We start from the raw sequence: 23,274 nt of genomic DNA, 5'->3' as shown, positions 1-23,274 counted from the left end.
CTAGTTACATGTTGTATACGTGAGGATCGCAGATACAACACACACACATGTAAAACAGACATGTGAATAGGCCTTATTTGCACACTGATTTATTTTTAGAGCAGAAACTGACAAAATCCTCTTAAAAATTCAAAACAGCTAAAAAAACTTGGAGTTTATGCCTAGTTTCCACTTCTAAAACTGTGCAAAAAGACTCATTGTGCACATACCCTAAGGGTATGTGTCCACGTTCAGGATTGCATCAGGATTTGGTCAGGATTTTCCATCAGTATTTGTAAGCCAAAACCAGGAGTGGAACAATTAGAGGAAAAGTATAATAGAAACATATGCACCACTTCTGCATTTATCACCCACTCCTGGTTTTGGCTTAAAAATACTGATGGAAAATCCTGACCAAATCCTGATGCAATCCTGAACGTGGACACATACCCTTAGGGTATGGCTCCACGGTCCGGAGGGGCGGCGGTATCGCCGCAGCGGCGAAGCCGCTCGGCGCTAAGCCCCGCCCCCTTTCTGGGACGCGATGATGCCGGATGTGTACAGTACACATCCGGGATCATCGCACCCCTCGCCATAGGGCCCTGTGATATGCCTTGCGGGGACGCTGCGTCCCCGCAAGGTGTACGGACATGCTGCGATCTGAAAAGACGCGCAGCATGTCCGGAGTCGCAGGGCCGCCGCGTGCGGGTTTCCACGCATAGTGGAGACGGGATTTCATAAAATCCCCTCCACTATGCTGGAACATCTGGACGCTGCTTGTTTGACGCTGCAGCGTCAAACAAGCAGCGTTTACTTACCGTGGAAACATACCCATAGAGTGCAGCTTTGCCTGTGTAAGGAGGTAGTTGCATTGCTCCATTGCCCCTTGAAGACATGCATATTGCTGCAACATGTTTTGACGTTTGAGTGCTTAGGCTATGTTCACATTTGCGGTCAGCGCCGCAGCGTCGGGCGCCGCAGCGGCGCCGCATGCGTCATGCGCCCCTATATTTAACATGGGGGCGCATGGACATGCGTTGTGCTGCGTTTTGCGCCGCATGGCCGCAAGCGTTGGACGCAAGAAACGCTTCAAGTTGCATTTTTTTTGCGTCCAACTTTCGGCCAAAAAGGACGCATGCGGCGCAAAACGCAGCGTTTTAGCGTGCGTTTTGCCGCGTTTTTGTTTGCGTTGTGCGCTGCGGCGCTGACGCTGCGGCGCACAACGCAAATGTGAACGTAGCCTAAGTAAGCTGTATTGATAGTGAGAGGTTGTGTTCTGTCCAGCACAATGTAGCCTACAGGGTTAGTAGCTGGGTCTAACCCGGGAGGAGGAGCTCAGTGGGGGCACAATGGAGAGTTTCCTGGTAGAATAGCAGATAGGGCCTAGCTTGCAGCTAGAGCAGACCTTTGGTCTGATTAGTCAACAAAGCTGCATGAATTGGGTGTCCCAAAAGTGAGATGAAGACTGATTTAATGGATAGGATTATCCAGAGTGGAGACAAGGAAAAGTGTTAGAAGGAGTGATTAATTCTTTGGATAAGAGGTCTGGGAATGGGAGCCTCTTGGGACAGAGTTGTCTGACAATCAAATGATGGAACAGCACTAAAAAGGAAAGTGGGATGAAGCGAGAGTGCCCTCTGTGGTAGTTCCAAGGTGTCAGGAAGCAGAGAAGTTAAACAGCGGCCATAGTGGCACAAGTAGCTCCTCTAAGGAGAACTGCGGGTTCAAGAATAGGCCTTTTGCTTACTGATTAGTGGTGCTGCTGTTGGAGACTAGGGAAGCTCTCAAACTGTTGTAGTGGGTGGTGAAGCTAGAGAGGATCAAGCTCAGGAAGGAGCAGAGTGTGTATAAAAATGTCATATGCTCTAAGAGAAACATACACAAAGTTTTGCACCCACTACCCACTGGACATACTTTCCCCTACGTTATTGTTCTGTAAAATACAATTTATTTTTGAGTGGTGGTATCTCTCATTGAACTCTATAGAATCTGGTCCTTGACAGTCAAACTCACAGGCATAATGCGGTCTGCAAGGGCGTAGCGCCCCTATAGCTAAAGGATTAATTTCCTGCTAAACAGTTCCATCTGTGGCTGGTGGCAAACGGAACATCTGCCCCTTTAGCTATAGGGATAGGGCCTAACAATATTGCATCTTGCTATAGACAGGTTCGTCTCCCTCCTTATTTAGCAAGCTATAGCGCTTACCAAAGAAGCTGCAGTGGGAACCCGAATACCTGGATCGCTCCGATAAGGTGTCCGGCGCCGCAGCTGCATGTGTCGTGGCGTTGTGGCAGTCACAACACATGCACGGAGAGCCTGTGTGTGTTGTGACTGTGACACAGCCGTGACACATGCAGCTGCGGCGCCAGACACCTGATTATTGGGAGCGCTCCAGGTATTCAGGTTCCCACTGCAGCTTCTTCGGTAAGCGCTATAGCTTGCTAAATAAGGAGGGAGACGAACACATTCGCTCATCTCTAATTAAGAGGAGAAGGCTTTGGAATTTTTTTGCATTTTATGTCTTTAGTGTTCTGGTTATCCTACAAATCTTGTAGTATTCATCCTGTAACCCACTGACACAGGCCCTCGGGTATAAACAATCACACACCTCATCCTCCAGCTATGCCCTACAGCTATTTAACAGTGAATCAACTAACCCTGTTTCTTTTGCCTTTTAGATTGGAGCCTCTCTTTTTGCCAGCAACATTGGAAGTGGTCACTTTGTTGGCCTGGCAGGCACAGCAGCTGCTGGTGGAATCGTCATTGGGGGCTTCGAATGGAATGTAAGAATTTGCAACACCGTTGTGATACTGTTGCTTGTGACACTACACTGTATGGAAGCAAATAACAAGAAAACCTTGCTGATGCTGCAGCCAGTAAAATTCTTTTTATTCAATGAAGCAGAATGGCAACAATATTTTTCATGTTGATCTTTTGTTGCAAAGAGTGTAATGGATAATTCCACTGTTACTTGTAAACTTCTTTACATATATATTTTATTATATGTACATTATACTTATGACTTGTAGGTATTGTGTAGAAATGAAACCAGTGCACTAAGTTTTTCTAAATCTTCTCTTAAATACATGATAAGAATCTCTTTATCATTTGGATTTGTTAATTTTCTCACTCTGATTTAAAAGGGTTGGCTAATTTTTGTTTATTTTTACACGTCACAGCCCAAACTCCTGTGCCTCCTTAGCACCGCCCTACTCATCATGGTCACCGCACAGCATCTCTTTGCATCAGATTGGTTCACTGTGGTTTGTTTCCTGCTGTACTACTTTGCACAACTACTAAAGTATGGTGGTTCCATGTGGCCCTAGTGGGGCATGGTCTGTCTCTGCAGGAATTTAAGCCTGGTGTGTCAGACAGAGATTTGGTTCCCCCATGCTAGCAGGCTCTAATTAAGGCAGTTCGTCTCTCCACCCCTTGCTCGAACGTTGTTTCTGCTCTGCTAGTCTATGTGCATGCAACCTTCTGTATCCAGCTTCCCGTTAACGACCCGGCCTGTTTACCCTTTCAGCCTGACATCCCCACTCCTGACCTAGGTTACATTTTCTGATCCTGTCCTGCCTCCTCCAACCTAGGACCTCCTGATTTCACCTCTGTCTCGCCCCCCCCATACCGCGTAGGCACCTAGTGACTACCTTGAGGCCAAGCCTAACCTCACCCCCAGAGGCTCTAGTAGCTGCTTAGTCATGCCCCTCCAGGGTAAGCCCATCCCGTGGAGCAGTATGTTCACATCCTCCTGCGTTACATTACAAACATATTGAATACACGATTCTGTGGCACTTTCTATACACAACTACAACAGGTTCTCCTCCTGCACTTGTTAGTAACGTCTTCCTCACAGACTGTACAGTTCTTCTGTCCATACAATGGCTGCCGGCAGAGGAGCTGGTGACCAGTCCTGTCTATCAGTCTCTTCATATTGTAATACTCTGCACATAGAATAGCTGTTATCAATGTCAGACTGGGGTGCCAAGCGCCCACGAGTAACCTCAGTTTAATGAACCTACCTTTCAGCTGCATGCAAATATGACTTTATCCTCATTCACAAATTTCTATAGCAATACATTGGGTTGATTGTTAAATGAATAAGATGCTGCCTTTGTCTGTAGATAGTGAATGAATCAAGTCTATTGTACCAAGTACTGCTCAGATAAATGGCTGGTGGCCCACTACCGCACAAGGGCCCACCAGACGATTCTCCTGTTTTAATGTGGGCCAGTCTGAGCCTGGCTGTTATAATTCGAGGAGGCTGATGGACAGAACTGGTCACCTGCTCTTCCACCAGCAACGACTGTGTGGACAGGAAAGCTGTGCCGTCTGTGAGGAAGGCGTCACTAACAAGAGAAGGAGGAGAACCTGTCATACTAATACATTAGAAAGTGCCATCAATCATGATCATAAATCATGTCCACAATAAAATAAAGTGGCCAATCCCTTTAAAAAATATTCTTTACTTGTGCCCCCCAATATTAGAGTGACTGAATTGAAATATGTCTAAAAACTTGTCAGATATATATATGCATGTAGATCACTCTAAATTTGGAAGCATGGAATATAGAAAAAGAGATCTAAACAATAATGAGTCAGCTTATATTTGTACTTTAGTAACCATGGAAACATCTGATTAAAAGATATAAAAACATTGAGGCAGCACATTTTATGAAAAAAATGGTGTCACTCTCAAATTTTTTTGGCCACAACTGTACACTAATACATTAACTCCAGCCATATTACATCACTAGGTTTCACAGAACTTGTGCACTACACTTAGCAATTCATCTCCTTGTGATCTTTTAGTTGCAGAGCTTTTCATTATAACCTTTATTTATATGCTGTATAACTAGACTATCCCTGTAAAAAGAATCTGTCAACAAGTTTTTGCTATTTAATCTGACAGGAATATAATGTAGAGCAAGAGAGCCTAATTACAGTGATGTCACTTATTAAGCTGCATATGGGATGTTCAGATAGAGTTAGCACCTCTGGTAGAGGGCTTGCTATGTGCTTTAAGGACAGATCACCCATCTTTGGTCCTCATCTGATACTCAACTGTCACCTGTACATCCAAGTAACTGCTAGCAAGAAACAGTGGGTACACCCTGGAACACCGCCTCTGCAGGCGAGCCAAATCAGGTGATGGTAGCCATCGGTTTTTGAGGCCCACAGTGACTTTAAGAATTCGCCTACCCATACATGGGAAAACTGGACTGTGCAGAAGAAACCATCTAAGATTCAACAGACAGGAAAGCGATTTCCAGCTAAGCGTTATGGAGTGCTGAGAGGGCGCAATGAGGCACATTTAGAACTCTGCAAACCATCCATTGCATCCTGACCTATCTCCAGTCATCTCTACTAGCTCTTATCACTGGGGGCTTGGTCAAGAGAGTGAGGCTGACAACCTACGCAACTCTTCCTCACTTTAATTCAAGTTAAACGCAAATCATGGCTTCAATCACTGCTTCAAAGTACTGTGGCGATGGGGGAGCGGCAAAACAGCAGGTTTGGAATCACTGGAAGCTGTAGTCATGAACCTGCACACAGGAAGTCCGCATTTGTCCGCTCCCCACTGGACCAAAGCAGCAGTGGAGATCGGCAGCCCCTGGGGATCTCAGCAGCAATCTATAGGATCACTCTACTCACCTCCATTGAGGAAAGGGCTAGCAAAGATGCATTAAACATACCGTAGTTTGCTTCACCTTGCCCTGACAAGCCTACCGAGCTGGCGGGTATCCATTATAGCAGTCAACACACAAAGAAGAAAATTATAGTACTCAACCTTGGCACATGGAACATGAGAACTCTACCAGACAATACAAAGTCAGACAGATCAGAAGGAAGAATGGCACTGGTTACTAAGTGGCTAGCCTGCTACAATGTGGACATAGCAGCTATCGGCGAAACACGCTTAGCAGATGAGGGCTAACTGACGGCATAGTAGTGGAAACATGCTTCTCTGGAGTGGTCGAGGCAGCATTGAATGACAAGAAGCAGGCCTTGGTTTTGCAGAATTTGGCTATTTTGACTTAGGGGAGTACTCAGTTTTGTTGCCAGTGGTTTAGACATTAATATCTGTATGTTGTTATTCAGAGGGCACACCAAATTTACACCGTTATACAAGCTATACACTGACTACTTTATATTGTATCAAAGTGTCACATCTTCAGTGCTGTCCCATAAAATGATATAATAAAAAATGTAGAAAAATGTGAGGAGTGTACTCACGCTTGTGATATACTGTATCTTAGCAATTCCACCGTCAGACAAGATCATTATACTTGGAGACCTTAAGGCCAGGGTGGGAGTGGGAATAGACTATCAAAACTAGGAAGGATTCAGTGGGAGACATGGCATTGGCAAGTTTAACAGTAATGACCTTCTGCTCCTCAAGACGTGTGACATACAAGACCTTGTCATCACCAACACCCTGTTCCGTCTACCCACTCACAAGAAGACATCGTGGATTCACCCCTCGAGACACTGGCATCTCATTGACTATGTTATTGTCAGGAAGAAGGACATGATGGACTTTAAAGTAATGAAAGTTTTGCGTAGTACCAACCGCTGGTTGTACCACAGCCTCATTGTTTCTAAGTGCAGGTTTTGCATTCTGCTGTTGAAAAGACCACAAGGGCAGAAGACTTCAAAGAGGCTGAATGTCTCCAAGCTGCAAAGCAGAAGAGTTGCAGGGGAATTTGCCAGGGATCTTAACGGCAGAATTTAAGACACTCCACAGGGACACGAGACAGGCGTCGATGAACAGTGGATGATTCTTAAGCATGCTATGCACAATGCTGAATTGGAACATTTTGGACCAGCAGCCTGAAGTAACCAAGATTGGTTTGATGAAAATGACGAAGAAATAAGGGCACTCCTAGAAGAGAAACACAAACAAAATGCATCAAAAGTTCTGCACGTTTCTAGCCAAGAAGGATGCCTTTATCAACACAAAAACAAAGGTACAGAAAAAGCTACACGAGATGCAAGACAACTGGTTTAGCAAGAAGGCTAACAAAATCTAGGGCTATGCATACAGCCTCGACCTGAAGCGCTTCAATGATGCGCTAAAAGCTGTTTATGGACCCAAATTATGCAACTCCTCGTCTCTCCTCAACACGGACGGAACTAAACTCCTGACAAAACGAAACAGATTCTAGGACAGTGGGCTGATCAGTTCAACAGCATCCTTACTCGCCTTGCCAATATTAACGGCGAGGCCATTGTTCGTATGCCCCAAGTAGAGATCAACAAGGACCTCAATGTTCTTCGCACTGAAGACTGAAGTCAGGAAGTCAGTAAAATAACTCTCCTGTGGCAAATCACCAGCAAACAATGCTATTCCTGCCGAGGTATACTAAGCAGGCAGTCCTGTCCTGATGCAAATGATGACTAAACTATTCCAGTCCATATGGATGCCAGCATAATACACATCTACAATAGAAAAGGCAAACGCCAATCTTGCACAACCATCGAGGCATCTCCCTTCTGTCCACTTCTGGGAAGATTCTGATGTGCCTCTTTCTCAACCGCCTCCTCCAGCACCTTGAGCAATATCTCTTACTGATAGCAAGTGGGCCTTTTGTGCTGAACATGGGACGGCAGGTATGGTCTTCATGGCACGTCAACACCAGGAAACGTTCCAGCAGCAATGCAGCGACTTTTTTGTGACCTTTGTTGACTTCAGCAAGGCATTCGACACAGTCAACAGGCAGCCTGTGGGAAATCATGGGAAAGTTTGGCTGCCCGAACAAGTTAATGACAATTGTCCGGCAGCTTCATGATGGTATTATGGTGAAGGTCCTGAATGATTGAGACGAATCGGAGGCCTTCCCAGTTACAATGCTGTTCAGTATGCTATTTTCTACCATGTTGAGAGATGCATATAGAAACTGTGATGACGCATTCAACGCCAGCACAGAGCAGAAGATGCAGCGTGAAATACACTGTTTATCACAAGCTTGCGACAACTTTGTTCTCGTTATCAATACTAGAAAGACCAAAGTTATATACCAACCTGCTTCAGGTAAACCATACCACAAGCTATGCAGTACGGTGAAGGGAGCACAGCCTCAAAAGCAGTCGACAAGTTCACCTGCCTTGGTAGCACACTCTCCCACTTAGTGACCATATATGCTGAGGTCAACAACAGAATTGCCAAAGCCAGCATTGTTGTGAATTCTGTTGTGGGTTCTGCTCTTAGGCTCCCTCCGGTGGTTATAAGTGGTAGTGCTGCTGTTTGTCCTTCACAACAGTCATCAGCTGCTTCCACTTTGGACGGGGCTATTTAGTCTGGCTCCTTCCTTTAGTGAGTGCCAGTTGTCCATTGTTTTCTAGGGATCCACATCTCTGCTTGGTTTCTCCTTCTGGATTGTTCAAATCATCAAAGATAAGTCCTGGCTCTGTTTTTGCAGTCCACATGCGATGGACTTAATAGTTCAGTGAATTGCTATGTTTTTTCTTGTCCAGCTTTGTCTGTGTTAAGATTTACTCAGCCAAGTTGGAAGCTCTGGAGTCACAGAGTTACCCTCCATGCCTTTAGTTAGGTGTGGAGATTTTTGTATTCTCTGTGGTGGATTTTGTAGTATTTTTTATACTGACCGCACAGTACTCTTTCCTGTCTTTTCCTTCTAGGTAGCGTGGCTTCCTTTGCTAAATTCTGTTTTCAGTCTACGTTTGTAATTTCCATCTCCTCTCACGGTCAATATTTGTGGGGGGCTGCCTTTCCTTTGGGAATTTTCTCTGAGGCAAGATAGTATTCCTGTTTCTTTCTTTAGGTGTAATTAGTCCTCCGGCCGTGACGAGGTGTCTAGGGAGTGACAGGAACATCCCACGGCTACTTCTAGTTGATGTGTTAAGCTCAGGGTCTGCGGTCAGTATAGAGGCCACCTACTCCAGAGCTCGTCCATGCTGCTCCTAGGCCACCAGTGCATAACACAGCATCACTTTTGGGAGTCGTAAGAACGAAGGGCACTTAGCCTTATCACAAAGCTGTAGGTCTACAGTGCCGTTGACCTTACCACACTTCTCTATGCCAGTGAGACCTGGATTGTGTACAGCCGGCATGCCAAACAGATCAGTCACTTCCACCTGCATTGACTTCACAGAACTCTCCACATCAGGTTGCAAGACAATGTCCCTGATCCAGCAATCCTGGAACAAGCTGGGCTCTGCAGTGTTTACACTTTCCTGTTTATAGACTAAGCCAGGTGGGCTGGACATGTGGTCAGAATGTCAGACAGACAATTGCCTAAACCACTGCTGTGTGGAGAACTGTGTCAGGGAAAGTGAAAAGTCAGGGGGCAGAAGATTACAAAGACTGCCTTAAAACGTTCCTCAAAAACCTGGGAGTTGACATCAATGAATGGGAGATGCCTGACCTGGACTCCCCAGCCTCGCTAGGAAGAATCACCTCAGGAGCATGAGCAGTCGAAGACAGGAGAATCTTTGAGGCAAAAAGAAAGCGAGCTGTGCACAAGGCACAAGCGGTATCTACTGTCCTGATTGGCCTCATTAGTCACTTCCGGACCCGCAGTTAGTGATCTTCCCCTAAACCCTGAAGTCATGGTCATCTTCAGCTACGAAAGATGAACAACAGCATTAGGTTTTGTGCTGTAGTTTCAATACAATCAGTGTTTTATCATCAGGAAATTATCACTGCTGGGCTGGGTCTCATGTGCAGTCAGGCTAATCTGTGTAACCCTGACCCCACCACTGATTATTCTCTTGCTGACAATGTACAGTGTGCACAGGAAACAGCCAGTCAGGGGTATGGCCGGGATTATACACAGCTTAGCATTTTGACCACTGCTTTATCTACAACAAATAAAACAGAGAATATATCAAAACTGCAGCAAGCATTCCAGTAAGGGATACATGTCTGGAATCAGACTCTCTTGCCCTATATTGTACTGCTGTCAGATTACATAGCAAAAACCTGCTGACAGATTCCCTTAATGGGGAGGTCTATGTAAGTATTAATGTCAGACCAGCAGGATCATTTTTAGCAGCATCCTCAGCAATGTCCAATTATTGTTACAGGCTTTATAATGGACAGAGGTTCTTTTTAGCTTATAGAAGAATTATCAATTGGGTACATTGATCCAGCATCCCAGAAACAATATAAGGATCCACCTGCTACTGTTTATCAACTCTGGCAGATTAATCATTTGTACCCTATTGTGGAAGAAAACTGTCACGCAGATTGACTGATACTCCAGTATTATTATAATCTATCAGAAATATCATCATACAGAAAAAGCATATTGGGGCACACCAAGATTCATTAAGACTTGCATTTTATACACCAATCTTAAGTAGAGGCTGGCCAGAATAAGACATTAAGAGGTGGTTGCCACTTAATGAATTTGGCTCATCTTGTCAGTGGCGTGCTCCTCACCAGAAATGTTACTCCAGTTAGTGACTGCAGTAATATTTCTGGCATCAGAGACTGTCAGTTTTGGAACAATTTGCCAGATGGACATAGCCAAGTCCTGCCACAGTTCTACCCATTTTGTCAGAGCCGCCCAAAATAAGTGGGAAAATGCAAAAAGTAGCAAATGTTTTGCGCAACTTTGCATTACATGAAAAGTTTGCAATTTGTCAGTGTTTACACTGGTTTCTGGTGTAAACACTTTGATGAATCAGGACCAAAATGTAAATTTGTGTAACCAAAGGGACTCTGCATGCATTAGGGTTTAATAGATTAATAAGAAAGATTTTGGAGGGTATCATAGTAATGCCTATGGAAATATGAAACATACATATAGTCATAAACGTTTAATGATTGCTTAGGGTAGGTCCTCATTATCCTCATTATTTGTGCAAAATTAACCTTGAAATCAATTTTGTTTTTGAAACTTGCTATTTTCTAGGGTGATCTGAACTAATGAGTCATGCTAAATTGCAGAGTGTTTCCTATTATAGCTATAGTTTCCATCTGGGTAAATAAGAGTCCACTTTTAGAGAGGATTATGTGCGTAATGCGTTAAGTATATGATATCGAGCAGGTTACGTGTTTACTGTTTAAAAACGTTATTTCTACACAGGAAACAGCAGACGTTAATTGTAACTTAATTCACAAGAAAATTACAGTCACGGCTCTCTATAAGTTATGGAACAAGACAAGACAAATGCATTCAAATTTCTAAAAGAAATGTACAATATGTAATATTTTATAGACAAAACAGAAATCACTACAAGACATACACATTTTGCACACATTTCCAATCAAGCTCATTTTGTAGCTATCCAGATCACACCCATCATTCATATTGCATTCTGTAATGTTTCATAATGCAATTCTTTACTTTTTTTTGTAAAACATGAACCCTCAGATTAGGGGCACTCTTTTCTTTGAACGCTTACTAATATATATATATATATATATATATATATATATATATATATATATATACCGTATTTTCCGGCGTATAAGACGACCCCCCCAACTTTTCCAGTTAAAATATAAAATCTTCTTAAAAGTGGGGGGTCTTCTTATACGCCGTATGTCGTCTTATAGGGCCGGTGACTAATGTGCCTTTTGGGTGGGAGTGGTCCCGATGACGACGAGGGGGCGTCTCACAGGAAAATGTGAGTGGACTATCCCCCATTACCTCATCGTAGCGCTGAAGCGTGGGGTCTCTGCTGGGAGCAGCGGCGGCGGCTCCTCTTTGTGCCGCGTGGGTGCTGTGGGGCGGCGGCTCCTCTTCTGCAGTGTGGGGCCTCTGTGCTGTGGGGCGGGGGCGGCGGCAGCGGCGTATCTTCATGCAGTCAGTCGGGGGCGGCACATGCTCAGATTCAGATCTCGTCCCGAGAGGCCACCGCATCGCAGCAATGCAGCTGCCGGCGGGGCCTCCGGGCTTTAAGGAGATGCCGGAGGAGCCCCGACTGACTGCATGAAGATACGCCGCCGCCGCCCCACAGCACAGAGGCCCCACACTGCAGAAGAGGAGCCGCCGCCCTACAGCACAGCACCCACGCGGCACAAAGAGGAGCAGCAGCCGCCGCTCACAGCACAGAGACCCCACGCTGCAGCGCTACGATGAGGTAATGGGGGATACTCCACGCACTTTCCTTTGAGACGCCCCCTCGTCGTCATCAGGACCACTCCCCCCCCCCACCCACCATATACACCCGGCGTACAAGACGATACCCGGCGTATAAGACGACCCCCGACTTTTAAGATTTTCAGGGGTTAAAAAGTCGTCTTATACGCCGGAAAATACGGTGTATATATATATATATATATATATATATATATATATATATATATATATATATATATATATATATATATATATATATATATTGGCATGTAAAAGTTCTGACACCCCTGGTCAAAATTACTGTTATTGTGGACAGTTAAGCAAGTTGAAGATGAAATTATCTTTAATAGGCACATTTCCATTGTATTTTAGGCAAAATCACATGTTGCGGAGCATCACAAAGTGAGGGAGCTTCCTCTGTGCTCCCATCAGCACAACGCGATGCGATCGCGTTATGCCAATGGTGACCATTGGCACCAGAAGCAATGCAGAGTATTAGATAAGCGATCTGTCAGTTTAAAGTTGATGTAAATGTAAAAAAGTAAAAAAAAATATATAAAAAATGTAAAAATAGATTTTTTAAATTCACAAAATAAAGAGCAAAAAAGGAAAAAATATTAATACACTAAGAACACTTACTTATGTAAAAAAAAGTACACATATTTGGTATGGCTGCATCCAGAACAATCCGACCTATAAAACTGTCCCACTAGTGAACGTCTTCAGTGAACATTGTTAAAAATATAGATAAAAAACAAGCCAAAAACTATTCTTTATTGTTACACCGCTAAACAAAAAGTGAAATAAAGTGCAATCAAAGAGGCCAATCTAAATAAAAAAGGTATGTCTGAAATTATTATCTTGTCCTGCAAAAAACAAGCCACCATGCAGCTTTGCCAGCGGAAAAATAAAAAAGTTGTAACTCACAGAATAAAGCACTGTAAAAATATATTTTTTTTAATAAAATAGTTTTTGTGTAAAAGCACCAAAACATAAAAAATATATAAATGTCGTATCACTGTAATCGTACTGACCCAAAGAGCGGCATAAAAAAAACCCCTAAAAAATAATTCCTGAATTGCTGGTTTTTGTTCATTCTGCCTCCCAAAATTCAGAATACAAAGCAATCAAAACATGTCATGTGCCCCAAAATGGTACCAATAAAATTTCAACTCGTCCCACAAAAAACAATGACATGACTATGTCAGCCGAAACATGGAAAAATTATAGCTATCAAAATATGGCAATGCAATAAAAAGCATCTTTTAATGTGTGACAGCAGCAGCCAAACATAAAAACCTCATATAAATCTGGTTTTGCTGTAATCGCACCAACCCGAAGAATAAAGTCGTCTAATCGCTTTTACTGCATGAGGAACGGTGTAAAAAATGAATCAAACCAATTCTTCGCCTGCTGTTTTTTTCATTCTGCCTTCCAAAGATCGCAGTAAGGCTCAGCTCACATTTATCCTGCGCTCTACGCTGAGCGCAAACATCGAAGTTTCTGTGTAAATCTCTGAAAAACTTAATTCAGATGGAACCCCCAGCAGAAGATTCCCTATAATGAGGCAGATGGAGGCACTGTGAATGCCGTGTGGCTGCTTATGATCTGGCTATGTCCTTCTTTTTAGGCGTGCATAAAAGCGTCGACTACAGTTTTGTGCACCTCTGAAAAGAAGGACATCGCTGAACAGAGGCCAGACGGAGTCCAGAGAAAATCTGCTGCCACCTTATAGTGAATGAATCCCTCAGGGGTATACTCTGAATCATGTTACTTGGAGACTTAGATGTAAACCCCGATGTAAGTGCTCAGCGTAGAGCACCGTATAAATGTGATCCCAAATGTTATGTTAAATGTTCCCTACAAAAGCTTCAGATCAATCAACAAAAAAAGCAAGCCCCCATTCAGCTCTGTCATTTGTTAATGGAAATATAGGGGGCTTCTACATTACTGGTAGTACAAAGGCTCTGGAAAAGTGCTTTAGCTCCCCCAAAAGAAAATCAGCAAATTCTGTGCTGCCAAATCAAATGCCCCTTCCCTTCTGAGCACTACAGTGTGCCTATACCACAATTAGCATCCACTTGTTTGGCATTTCTATAGTGATGACAGCCCACAGGGGCACGTCTCCAGAAGCATGAGCTGCGCATTACCACGTACTAGTCAATATCACGTACCGGTGACTACCACATACTGGTAACTACAATGTATGGGCACCACAATGGCAGTTTGCAATTTTCACTCAGCAACATCCACTGCTGCTTGTTTTCGGAAAACACCCATGGAGTCAAAATCGTCACTACACATCTAGATAATTTCCCAAAGGGGTATAATTTCCAAAATGTGATCACTTGAGGGGGAATTCTGCTTATCTAGCACTTAATGATCTGTATATGGAGTCCACAAGCTATTCTAGCAAAATCTGCAATCCAGGAGGAAAGTAGCGCTCCTTCCCTCCTGAGTCTAAGGCTACGTTCACACGATCCGTTTTTCACTGCGGATTTTTCCGGTCCTTTTTCGGGGAAATCCGCAGTGGAAAACGGCGGTGCTTCTCTCGGCGGATTTGTGTCCTTTTTCTTCTGCGGATTCCACTGCGGGTTTCCAACTGCAGTTTCCTATTGGTGCTGTTGGAAACCCGCAGCGGAATCCGCTGAAAGAATTGACATGGTACTTCTTTTTTCCGTTGGCAAATCCGCGCGGATTTTCCAGCGAAAAAAAGGATCGTCGGCACAGCGGGTTTTGTTTTCCATAGGGTAACATTGTACTGTACCCTGCATGGAAAACGGCTGCGGATCCGTAGCTGCAATTCCGCTACGGATCCGCAGCAAAAAACGGATCGTGTGAACGTAGCCTTACCGTATGGCTAAGCAATACTGTAAAGCCACATATGGGGTATTTTCCCTTTCAGCAGAAATTGTGGGATAATTTTTTTGTGTTATTTTTATCCATTTCCTAGTGTGAAAATAAAAAATTGGGGGCTAAAACTAAATTTTGGTGGTAAAAATGTATTTATTTTTTCTTCACGGCCTAATGGTATAAAATTCTGTGACACACCTGTGGTGTCAATATGATCACTGCACCCATAGATGAATTCATTGTGAGGTGTAGTTTGTAAAATGGGGTCACTTATGGGGGTTCTGCTATTCTGGCACCTCAGGGACTCTGTCAATGTGACAACGCGCCCTCAAATCAGTCCAGCAAAATTTGAACTCGAATATGGCACTTCTTCCATTCTGAGTATATCGGGAAAAATTGCACAACAAATTTTCAGGTCCATTTTCCCAGATTAACCTTGCAAAAATACAAAAATTGGGGCTAAAAGAACATTTTTGTGGGAAAAAAATTGTTCTTTTGTTCTTTTTATTTTTATGGCTCAGCATTATTAACTTTGGGAAGCACCTGGGGGTTCAAGGAGCTCACCACACATCTCAACAAATTCCTTGAGTGGTCTATTCCAAAATAGGGTCACTTGTGGGGTATTTCCACTGTTTAGGGACATCAGGTCCTCTCCAAACGCAACAGGACACCTGCAGAACAGTCCATAAAAATCTGTGTTCCAAAACATCACTCCATCCTTAACACCTTTCTGACATTGCACGTACTATCCCGTCGAGGTGGGGTGGGCCCGTATGACCACCGGCGGGATAGTACGTCCAGCGCGATCGGCCGCGCTCACGGGGGAGCGCGGCCGATCGCAGCCGGGTGTCAGCTGACTATCGCAGCTGACATCCGGCACTATGTGCCAGGAGCGGTCACGGACCGCCCCCGGCACATTAACCCCCGGCACACCGCAGTCAAACATGATCGCGGTGTGCCGGCGGTACAGGGAAGCATCGCGCAGGGAGGGGGCTCCCTGCGTGCTTCCCTGAGACCCCCGGAGCAACGCGATGTGATCGCGTTGCTCCAAGGGTCTCTTACCTCCTCTCCCTGCAGTCCCCGGATCCAAAAAGGCCACGGCATCCGGGTCCTGCAGGGAGGGAGGTGGCTTACCGAATGCCTGCTCAGAGCAAGCGCTTGGTAAGCCTGCAGCACTGTAAGTCAGATCGCCGATCTGACAGAGTGCTGTGCAAACTGTCAGATCAGCGATCTGTGATGTCCCCCCCCCTGGGACAAAGTAAAAAAGGAAAAAAAAAAAATTTCCACATGTGTAAAAAAAAAAAAAAATAAATAAAAAAATTCCTAAATAAAGGAAAAAAAATATATATTATTCCCATAAATACATTTCTTTATCTAAATACAAAAAAAAACAATAAAAGTACACATATTTAGTATCGCCGCATCTGTAACGACCCAACCTATAAAACTGTCCCACTAGTTAACCCCTTCAGTGAACACCGTAGAAAAAAAAAAAAAACGAGGCAAAAAACAACGCTTTATTATCATACCACCGAACAAAAAGTGGAATAACACGCGATCAAAAAGACGGATATAAATAGCCATGGTACCGCTGAAAACTTCATCTTGTCCCGCAAAAAACGAGATGCCATACAGCGTCATCAAAGAAAAAATAAAAACGTTATAGTCCTCAGAATAAAGCGATGCCAAAATAATTATTTATTCTATAAAATAGTTTTTATCGTATAAAAGCGCCAAAACATAAAAAAATGATATAAATGAGATATCGCTGTAATCGTACTGACCCAAAGAATAAAACTGCTTTATCAATTTTACCAAACGTGGAACAGTATAAACGCCTCCCCCAAAAGAAATTCATGAATAGCTGTTTTTTTTGTCATTCTGCCTCACAAAAATCGGAATAAAAAGCGATCAAAAACTGTCACGTGTCCGAAAATGTTACCAATAAAAACGTCAACTCGTCCCGCAAAAACAAGATCTCACATGACTCTGTGGACCAAAATATGGAAAAATTATAGGTCTCAAAATGTGGAGCCCCAAAAACTTTTTTGCTATAAAAAGCGTCTTTTAGTGTGTGACGGCTGCCAATCATAAAAATCCGCTATAAAAAATGCTATAAAAGTAAATCAAACCCCCCTTCATCACCCCCTTAGTTAGGGAAAAATAATAAAATAAAAAATGTATTTATTTCCATTTTCCCATTAGGGTTAGGGCTAGGGTTAGGGCTAGGGTTAGGGCTAGTGCTAGTGTTAGGGCTAGGGCTAGGGTTAGGGCTAGGGTTAGAGCTAGGGTTAGGGCTAGGGTTAGGGCTAGGGTTAGGGCTAGGGTTGGGGCTAGGGTTGGAGCTAAAGTTAGGGTTAGGGTTGGGGCTAAAGTTAGGGTTAGGGTTGGGGCTAAAGTTAGGGTTTCAGTTAGAATTGGGGAGTTTCCACTATTTAGGCACATCAGGGGCTCTCCAAACGAGACATGGCGTCCGATCTCAATTCCAGCCAATTCTGCATTGAAAAAGTAAAACATTGCTCCTTCCTTTCCGAGCGTTCCCGTGCGCCCAAACAGGGTTTACCCCAACATATGGGGCATAAGCGTACTCAGGACAAATTGGACAACAACTTTTGGGGTCCACGTTCTCTTGTTACCCTTGGGAAAATATAAATTTGGGGGGCTAAAAATCATTTTTGTGGGAAAAAAAAGATTTTTTATTTTCACGGCTCTGTGTTGTAAACTGTAGTGAAACACTTGGGGGTTCAAAGTTATCACAACACACCTAGATAAGTTCCTTGGGAGGTCTAGTTTCCAATATGGGGTCACTTGTGGGGGGTTTCTACTGTTTGGGTACAACAGGGGCTCTGCAAATGCAACGTGATGCCTGCAGACCAATCCATCTAAGTCTGCATTCCAAATGGCGCTCCTTCCCTTCCGAGCTCTGCCATGCGCCCATACAGTGGTTCCCTCCCACATATGGAGTATCAGCATACTCAGGACAAATTGGACAACAACTTTTGGGGTCCAATTTCTCCTGTTACCCTTGGGAAAATACAAAACTGGGGGCTAAAAAATCATTTTTGTGGAAAAAAATATTTTTTATTCTCACGGCTCTGCGTTATAAACTGTAGTGAAACACTTGGGGGTTCAAAGTGCTCACCACACATCTAGACAAGTTCCTTAGGGGGTCTACTTTCTAAAATGGTGTCACTTGTGGGGGGTTTCAATGTTTAGGCACATCAGGGGCTCTCCAAACGCAACATGGCGTTCCATCTCAATTCCAGTCAATTTTGCATTGAAATGTCAAATGGCGCTCCTTCCCTTCTGAGCTCTGCCATGCGCCCAAACAGTGGTTTACCCCCACATATGGGGTATGAGTGTACTCAGCACAAATTGTACAACAATAATAAAATTAAAAAAATGTATTTATTTCCATTTTCCCATTAGGGTTAGGGCTAGGGTTAAGGTTAGGGCTAGGGTTAGGGCTAGGGTTAGGGCTAGTGTTAGGGCTAGGGTTAGGGCTAGGGTTAGGGTTGGGGCTAGGGTTGGAGCTAAAGTTAGGGTTAGGGTTGGGGCTAAAGTTAGGGTTAGGGTTGGGGCTAAAGTTAGGGTTAGGGTTTGGATTACATTTACGGTTGGGATTAGGGTTGGGATTAGAGTTAGGGGTGTGTCAGGGTTAGGGGTGTGGTTAGGGTTACCATTGGGATTAGGGTTAGGGGTGTCTTTGGATTAGGGTTTCAGTTAGAATTGGGGAGTTTCCACTATTTAGGCACATCAGGGGCTCTCCAAACGAGACATGGCATCTGATCTCAATTCCAGCCAATTCTGCATTGAAAAAGTAAAACAGTGCTCCTTCCCTTCCGAGCTTTCCCGTGCGCCCAAACAGGGGTTTACCCCAACATATGGGGCATCAGCGTACTCGGGACAAATTGGACAACAACTTTTGGGGTCCAATTTCTCCTGTTACCCTTGGGAAAATACAAAACTGGGGTCTAAAAAATAATTTTTGTGGAAAAAAATATTTTTTATTTTCACGGCTCTGCGTTATAAACTGTAGTGAAACACTTGGGGGTTCAAAGTGCTCACCACACATCTAGATAAGTTCCTTAGGGAGTCTACTTTCTTAAATGGTGTCACTTGTGGGGGGTTTCAATGTTTAGGCACATCAGGGGCTCTCCAAACGCAACATGGCGTTCCATCTCAATTCCAGTCAATTTTGCATTGAAAAGTCAAATGGCGCTCCTTCCATTCTGAGCTCTGCCAAGCGCCCAAACAGTGATTTACCCCCACATATGGGGTATGAGCGTACTCAGCACAAATTGTACAACAACTTGTTGGGTCCATTTTCTCCTGTTACCCTTGGTAAAATAAAACAAATTGGAGCTGAAATAAATTTTGTGTAAAAAAAAGTTAAATGTTAATTTTTATTTAAACATTCCAAAAATTCCTGTGAATCACCTGAAGGGTTAATAAACTTCTTGAATGTGGTTTTGAGCACCTTGAGGGGTGCAGTTTTTAGAATGGTGTCACACTTGGGTATTTTCTATCATATAGACCCCTCAAAATGACTTCAAATGAGATGTGGTCCCTAAAAAAAAATGGTATTGTAAAAATGAGAAATTGCTGGTCAACTTTTAACTCTTATAACTCCCTAAAAAAAAAAAATTTGGTTCCTAAATTGTGCTGATGTAAAGTAGACATGTGGGAAATGTTACCTATTAAGTATTTTGTGCGACATATCTCTGTGATTTAAGGGCATAAAAATTAAAAGTTGGAAAATTGTGAAATTTTCAAAATTTTCGCCAAATTTCTGTTTTTTTTTCACAAATAAACGCAAGTTATATCGAAGAAATTTTACCACTATCATGAAGTGCAATATGTCAAGAGAAAATAATGTCAGAATCGCCAAGATCCGTTGAAGCGTTCCAGAGTTATTAGCTCATAAAGGGACAGTGGTCAGAATTGTAAAAATTGGCCCGGTCATTAACGTGCAAACCACCCTTGGGGGTAAAGGGGTTAATAAGCCCTGCCGCACGCTCAAACAGTAGTTTCCACCCACACATGGGGCAACTGCGTACACAGGACAAATTGCACAACTAATTTTGTGGTCCGTCTTTTTCCTGTTACCCTTTTGAAAATAAAAAATTAGGGGCCAAGAAAAACATTTTTTTTTCATTTTCACAGCCCAACGTTATAAACTTCTATGAAGCACCTGGGGTTTCAAAGCACTCGCCACACATCTAGATAAGTTCCTTGAGGTGTCTAGTTTCTAAATTGGGGTCATTTGTGGGGAGTGTCCACTCTTTAAGCACATCAGGGGCTCTCCAAACTTGACATAGCATCTACTAAGGATTCCAGCAAATTTTGCATTCAAAAAGTCAAATGGCTCTCCTTCCATTCTGAGCCCCACCGTGGGCACAAACAGTAGTTTTCCTCCACATTTTGGGTATCGGAGTACTCAGTAGAAATTTCACAACAAATTTTGTGGTGCAATAAAAAAATGTGGCTTAAAGAACATTTTTGTGGTAAAAATGCGATTTTTTTTATTTTTATTTTCAAGGCTCAACTTAATAAATTTCTGTGAAGCACCTGAGGGATCATGGTGCTCACCACACATCTAGATAAGTTTCCTGAGTGGTCCAGCTTCCAAAATGGTGTCACTTGTTTGCGGTTTTCACTGTTTAGGCACATCAGGGGCTCTCCAAGCACGACATTTCATCCGCTAATTATTTCACCAAATTTTACATTCAAAAAGTCAAATGGTACTCCTTCCCTTCTGAGCCCTGCTGTGCACCAAAACAGTAGTTTCTCTCCACATATGGGGGTATCGGTGTACTCAGGAGATATTGCACAAAAAATTGTATGCTGCAATTTTTTGTTACTCTTGTGAAAATGCAAAATTTGGGGATGAAAAACATTTTTGTGTGATAAATTAGATTTTTTTATTTTCACGGCTGGATGCTATAAACTTTTGTGAAGCCCCTGGGGGTTCATGTAGATATGTTCACTGAAGGGGTCTAGTTTCCAAAATTGTGTCATTTGTAAGTGGTTTCTACTGTTTAGGCACATCAGAGGCTCACAATATGGCATCCGCTAATTATTCCAGCAAATTTTACATTCAAAAAGTCAAATGGCGCTCATTCCCTTTCAAGCTCTGCCATATGCCCAAACAGTGGTTTTCCCCCACATATATGGAGTATCGGCGTACTCAGGTGAAATTGCACATCAAATTTTGCTCTCCATTTTTTCCTGTTACCCTTGTAAAAATAAAAAAAATTGGATCAAAATTAATTTTTTTTGCGAAAAAAGTTAAATGTTAATTCTTTGTCTTCCATATTCCATTAATTCCTGTTAAGCATGTGAAGGGTTAATAAACTTCTTGAATGTGTTTTTTTAACACCTCAAGGTGTGCAGATTTTAGAATGGTGTAACTTTTGGGTATTTTCTGTTACCGTATATACTCGAGTATAAGCCGACCCGAGTATAAGCCGACCCCCCTAATTTTGCCACAAAAAACTGGGAAAACTTATTGACTCGAGTATAAGCCTAGGGTGGAAAATGCAGCAGGTACCGGTGAATTTCAAAATTAAAAATAGATACTCCATACCGTTCATTATGGCCCCATAGATGCTCCACATAAAGCTGTGCCACATATAATGCTCTGCACCGTTCATTATGGCCCCATAGATGCTCCACATAAAGCTGTGCCATATATACAATGCTCTGCACCGTTGCCCCATAGATACTCCACATAAAGCTGTGCCATATATACAATGCTCTGCAACGTTGCCCCATAGCTGTGCCATATATATAATGCTCTGCACCGTTGCCCCATAGCTGTGCCATATAGTGCTCTGCACCGTTGCCCCATAGCTGTGCCATATATATAATGCTCTGCACCGTTGCCCCATAGCTGTGCCATATAGTGCTCTGCACCGTTGCCCCATAGCTGTGCCATATAGTGCTCTGCACCATTGCCCCATAGCTGTGCCATATAGTGCTCTGCACCATTGCCCCATAGCTGTGCCATATAGTGCTCTGCACCGATGCCCCATAGCTGTGCCATATAGTGCTCTGCACCATTGCCCCATAGCTGTGCCATATAGTGCTCTGCACCGATGCCCCATAGCTGTGCCATATAGGGCTCTGCACCATTGCCCCATAGCTGTGCCATATATATAATGCTCTGCACCGTTGCCCCATAGCTGTGCCATATAGTGCTCTGCACCATTGCCCCATAGCTGTGCCATATAGTGCTCTGCACCATTGCCCCATAGCTGTGCCATATAGTGCTCTGCACCGATGCCCCATAGCTGTGCCATATAGTGCTCTGCACCATTGCCCCATAGCTGTGCCATATAGTGCTCTGCACCGATGCCCCATAGCTGTGCCATATATTGCTCTGCACCGTTGCCCCATAGCTGTGCCATATAGTGCTCTGCACCATTGCCCCATAGCTGTGCCATATAATGCTCTGCACCGTTGCCCCATAGCTGTGCCGTATAGTGCTCTGCACCGTTGCCCCATAGCTGTGCCATATAGTGCTCTGCACCGTCCATTATTGCCCCATAGCTGCTGCTGCTGCAATAAAAAAAAAACAAAACACATACTCACCTCTCTTGGCCGCAGCTCCTCACGTCCCGTCCCGGCGTCTCTCCGCACTGACTGATCAGGCAGAGGGCGGCGCGCACACTATATGCATCATCGCGCCCTCTGCCTGAACAGTCAGTGCGGAGAGACGCCGGGAAGATGGCGCGACGCCCGGCGTGTGGAACGAGGACAGGTGAATATGACATACTTACCTGCTCCCGGCGTCCCGCTCCTTCCCCCGGACAGCTGGTCTTCGGTGCCGCAGCCTCTTCCTCTGTCAGCGGTCACCGGCACCGCTCATTAGAGAAATGAATTATGCGGCTCCGCCCCTATGGGGGGTGGAGCAGCCTATTCATTTCTCTAATGAGCGGTCCCACGTGACCGCTCAGGGGAAGAGGCTGCAGCACCGAAGACAGTGTGACAGGCAGGGGGAGCGACAGGAACGCCGGGACTAGGTAAGTATATGACACAGTGCTCACCCGCCGACCCCACCACCGATCATGACTCGAGTATAAGCCGAGAGGGGCACTTTCAGCCCAAAAATTTGGGCTGAAAATCTCGGCTTATACTCGAGTATATACGGTATATAGGTGTTAGGGGTCGAGTTCCCGCCTCTGCACAGGGGGAATCTCAGGCCATCTCCGCTGTGGTCTCCCATTCTTCTCCTGCCGCAGTGGAGTCTGCTCAGCGGAGACGTCGGTCCCAGGGTCTCGCTCAGTCTGACTCTGTGCAAAGGGTTACTGCTGTTTTTCCAGCTTCTGCCATTGAAGCCAGTGCTGGGCAGCGGTGACCAGACGCTTTTGTGACCTAAGTC

The 23,274-nt window shown here is 44.1% G+C and overlaps 1 protein-coding gene across 1 annotated transcript in view; it reads left to right on the top strand.

The window, feature by feature from the left end:
• Positions 1-23,274, top strand: part of SLC5A1 (solute carrier family 5 member 1) — a 169,015-nt gene that overhangs the window by 75,506 nt on the left and 70,235 nt on the right. The window contains exon 3 of the mRNA XM_077293857.1: positions 2,658-2,762. Coding sequence (XP_077149972.1) covers positions 2,658-2,762 — 105 coding nt within the window. The remainder of the gene's footprint in view (positions 1-2,657; positions 2,763-23,274) is intronic.

This window comes from Ranitomeya variabilis, chromosome 1, assembly GCF_051348905.1.
Source record: "Ranitomeya variabilis isolate aRanVar5 chromosome 1, aRanVar5.hap1, whole genome shotgun sequence".
NCBI lineage: Eukaryota > Metazoa > Chordata > Amphibia > Anura > Dendrobatidae > Ranitomeya > Ranitomeya variabilis.
This window is presented reverse-complemented; position numbering and strand designations above follow the sequence as displayed.